Source organism: Dendrobium catenatum, unplaced genomic scaffold, assembly GCF_001605985.2.
Source record: "Dendrobium catenatum unplaced genomic scaffold, ASM160598v2 fragScaff_scaffold_716, whole genome shotgun sequence".
Taxonomy (NCBI): domain Eukaryota; kingdom Viridiplantae; phylum Streptophyta; class Magnoliopsida; order Asparagales; family Orchidaceae; genus Dendrobium; species Dendrobium catenatum.
In genome coordinates this window covers 15,892,450-15,896,504 of record NW_021319178.1, presented here as the reverse complement: position 1 = coordinate 15,896,504, position 4,055 = coordinate 15,892,450, and the positions used below count along the sequence as shown (strand labels likewise).

The window sequence follows — 4,055 nt, the reverse complement described above, 5'->3', positions numbered from 1 at the left end:
AAATATATATATATGTTCAAGTACTTGAATCCTCTGCAGTCTGCAATCTAAATCGTTCAGTCATCCCGTTTAATTCGGACGCTGAAAGTTAACCAATTTAATCTTGCAAAATCATTTTACTTTTGAATAAATTTATTATTCTTCGTCCAAAAGGCCACCTACTACAGTCCCTCGGACCAATGTCATCCGACAAAGATCCTAACGACCGAATGAATATGCTAATACTCTATTGTGAACAACTCTCATATTACTAAATTCTTTCAATTGCCACTGTGTAATGTGCTCTATATAATACATATTTGCTACATGTAACCAAATGTGCTCATAAGATATATACATGTTAAAGTACTTGAATCCTCTGCAATCTAAATCGTTCAAGTCATCCCGTTTAATTCGGACGCTGAAAGTTAACCAATTTAATCTTGCAAAATCATTTTACTTTTGAATAAATTTATTATTCTTCGTCCAAAATCACAGACCTGTACATACATTCACTGCACATAGCCGCATACGCACGCAGCCGTAACGGGCGCCGGACTGAAAGAATTTTCCAACAAAATCACCGAGCTCTGTCATTCTTAGAAGAAAAATAAAAAAATTTGACTCCTCCCTCTTTCTTTCCACTACGCTTAACAGATTCCACCTAATCGCATCATAAGAAGTAATTATGGTTGATTAAGATCAAGATTATCTTTTTATTAATCCCGCAGCATTAATAACCCCCTCCCCTTTCCCCCTTCCACCCTCCCCCATTAATTTCTTCTGTCCCTTCTCTGCTCAAAGCTACTTCACCTCGCCACCTGGCCTTCTTATTCTTCCCATGCCTCTCAAGCCACTATAAAAGAGGAGAAAAGAGAGAGAGAGAGAGAGAGAGAGAGAGAGGCAGGAATGGCAGAGAGAAGTAGAACTTTCCTTGATCGCCAGCAAAACCTCCTCCGCCTCCTCCTTGCTTTCTTTTCCATCATCGGCGCCACCTCCTCCGACGGAACGGAGGTTCTCCGCCGCTATGAGCGCGTTCGCTTCCGCTCAGAGCGCCTCTTGGCCTCCGTCTCCGCCGACGCCGCCCCTTCCCCACTCCCCTTGGTACCCCTTTCTTTCATTATTAATTTCGTTTGTTGACCGTTGATCTGTAATGTTCTGTTATTATATTAATTTCCTTGTCCATTAAAATAGCTTTTTGGATAATATTTATGTATTTTTGTCGACACAAATTTGAAGGGTGGAGGTGGTGAAAAAAAAAAGAGTACATTATTTAATAATTTAGGATATAATTATTTTAAAAATATTTAAATTTATACTAAGATTAATATTTACATATTAGATGCGATCTATGTTAAGAAAAGAATATATATACTTAAAAATTTTAAATAGAAATTATTATAAATAAAATTTTTTATATGATTTAAATGAGAATTTGACTAACACAATAAAAAAAATGATTCATATAACCAACCCTATAATGAGATAAAGGTTTGATGTTGTTGTTGTTGTTATCAATGTTTAAAATTGCGTAATTGGGTATTGAGGTGCTTTTCATTCCTGAGGCGAGGCTTACCGTTTTGAGGCATAAGCCTCAAAATCAAAAAATTGCGTAAACATAAAATGATAAATTTTGTATATACTAATGAGTAAATAATATAATTCTTTTTACACGTTCCACTCTCTATCGGGCAGGTGAAATTTCGAATTCTATTTCGGGAGTCCCGAACTCGGAATTCGACTTAGATCATCTCCAGCCGAATGTCTAACACTCATTTGGCGTCCGTCGTTTTCTCCAGCCGATCGCAAAAAAAAATGCCAATTCATGTGAAGGTGAACAATGCCATTGTTCACACGCTCCCATTGTTCACACGCTATTTTTTAAAAAATAAAAAAATAGGTTATAAAATAAAATAAATTATGAGAAATAATATATACAAAATATTATATTTTTTAATGTTAGAAATTAAAATTATTGTATTTTAAAGAGTACTATATTTTGGAGTCAAAATTGAGTTTTTGTGGTTCGAGATTGCCTTAAGTTTCTGTTTGGAAACTGTTTGTTTGTTTATTTTCTGTGTTTAAAATTCCTCTGTTTTCTCAGAGCTCCTCATCTGCTTCCTCGCGTGTGTACCACGTGACCGACTACGGCGCTGATCCGACGGGTAAAATCGATTCAACTGCTGCAATTTTACGGGCACTTTCGGATGCATTCCGCCCGCCGTCCAATCGCTCACTCATCACCGGAATTACCGACCTCGGCGGCGCCGAGCTCAATCTGGACGGCGGGTCTTATTTGATTAGCAGCCCCATCGCTCTTCCTTCCTCACCCGCCGGCAATCTCAAGGTTCCAAAGTCTCATTCTTTGAACTTCAACACCATTAATTCTCTATTAATTTTCCTTCTGTTATTAATGGTTTTTTCATCCTCAGATCCACAGCGGCTCCCTCCGAGCATCCAACAACTTCCCAACAAATCGATATCTGATCGAGCTCTGGCCCTCCCAATCCACCTCTTCTTACAACTACGAATACATCACACTCTCCTCCCTCATGCTCGACGCCAACTACCGCGCCGGCGGCATCGCCATTGTCAACTCCCTACGCACCCTCATCCAATCCTGCTACATCGTCCACTTCGCCTCCGACGGCATCTGGGTCCAAGACGGCCACGAAACCCTCATCTCCGCATCCTTCCTCGGCCAACACATCACTGCCGGGGCCGACCCCGGCGAACGCTCCTTCTCCGGCACCGCCATCAGAATCGATGGGAATGATAACTCCATCACCGACATAGTCATCTTCTCCGCCGCCGTCGGCATCCAGATCGCCGGCCAGGCTAATATTATAACAGGCGTCCATTGTTACAATAAAGCTACAGGTTTTGGCGGGACCGGCATCTATTTGAAATTGCCCGGTTTGACCCAAACCCGGATCGTGAACTGTTACCTAGACTACACCGGCATCGTCGCCGAAGATCCGGTTCAGCTCTACGTGTCCGGTTCATTTTTCTTGGGTGATGCAAACGTCGTGCTCAAATCGGTGAACGGAGTGATCAAGGCCGTTGATATTGTGGATAACATGTTTGCCGGCGGCGGCGGAGTCGATATCGTGCGGCTGGATGAGACCGGCGGGGCATTTACGTCCATTGATCAGGTGGTGGTGAAGAGGAACAGTGTAAATGGGATGGCAGTGAGATCAACGGCTGCGAGGGCCTCACTAAGAGCGAATGGAACGATCTGGACCATTGATTTCTCGCCAGTTTTATTATTCCCGAATCGGATTGATCATGTGCAATATGCGATGATAACCAGCTCAGGGTTTCCTAATCATGCTTTGAGAAATGTGTCAGCGAATCGAGTTGTGATTGAGTCGGACGTGGCAGTGCAGGCGACAGTCCACGTGGAGGTGGAGCAGTGCCAGGGGAGCATGGCTTGATTTTTTATTTTTTTTTCATTTATTTCTTAGAATTATTAAAAAATAGGCTGATATACCTGTTAATTACTGAAATCATATGATAGGAAGATTGAAAGAGAGAAAGCTAAGGCTAACTTCAATCGAATGGTATTTTTCTGGTTTGTAATAGTCCCGAGCATCCAATCGAACGATAAATCGAACTTCATTTTCATAAAAATTATTGTGCGGCAGCCGAATGCAAATTCGGATGCGCCACGTCATCGGGGGCCTAGTGCATCTAGTGACGTGGCGCGTCCGAATTTGCATCCGGATGCGTTCGGACGCCGCAAAGAATAATTTCTCACATTTTCACGTTTTGGACAGTGCGATGTCAACATTGATGTCACATTACTCACAGCACAGAGAAAAATACAAAATACGTTTCTGTTTGATGTTCAGGTGAAGGCTCGCCAGACAAATAATGTTGGATTTTCGATTTAGTTAAAGATGCCCAATTGTAAAAAAGGTCAAAAGTCATACATGATAATCTTATTATCAATATGTCCTTTTTCTAAAGTTTGTCTTTGACTTATTTATTTATTTATATTTTTTTGTGATGAGGAAGCAATGTCCTTAAGCCAGTGAAAACTCCGGTCGACCTAGCATGCAACCCACATCAAT

General features: G+C 41.4%; 1 protein-coding gene across 1 annotated transcript; it reads left to right on the top strand.

Moving 5' to 3' along the window:
- The first annotated feature begins 888 nt into the window (after positions 1–888).
- On the top strand, positions 889–3,416 carry LOC110108262 (polygalacturonase QRT3). The gene is made up of 3 exons (XM_028695967.1): positions 889–1,083; positions 2,084–2,326; positions 2,412–3,416. Exons 1-3 carry the CDS (start codon positions 889–891, stop codon positions 3,414–3,416), a joined length of 1,443 nt encoding a protein of 480 aa, XP_028551800.1.
- The last annotated feature ends 639 nt before the right edge of the window (positions 3,417–4,055 follow it).

What these genes read in the sequence shown, in the direction of transcription:
- LOC110108262 (XM_028695967.1), top strand. Translation starts at nt 889, where the DNA reads ATGGCAGAGAGAAGTAGAACTTTCCTTGATCGCCAGCAAAACCTCCTC. An exon ending in CCCCTTCCCCACTCCCCTTG is followed by an intron (nt 1,084 to 2,083) that starts GTACCCCTTTCT and finishes CTGTTTTCTCAG; the next exon opens with AGCTCCTCATCTGCTTCCTC. An exon ending in CACCCGCCGGCAATCTCAAG is followed by an intron (nt 2,327 to 2,411) that starts GTTCCAAAGTCT and finishes TTTCATCCTCAG; the next exon opens with ATCCACAGCGGCTCCCTCCG.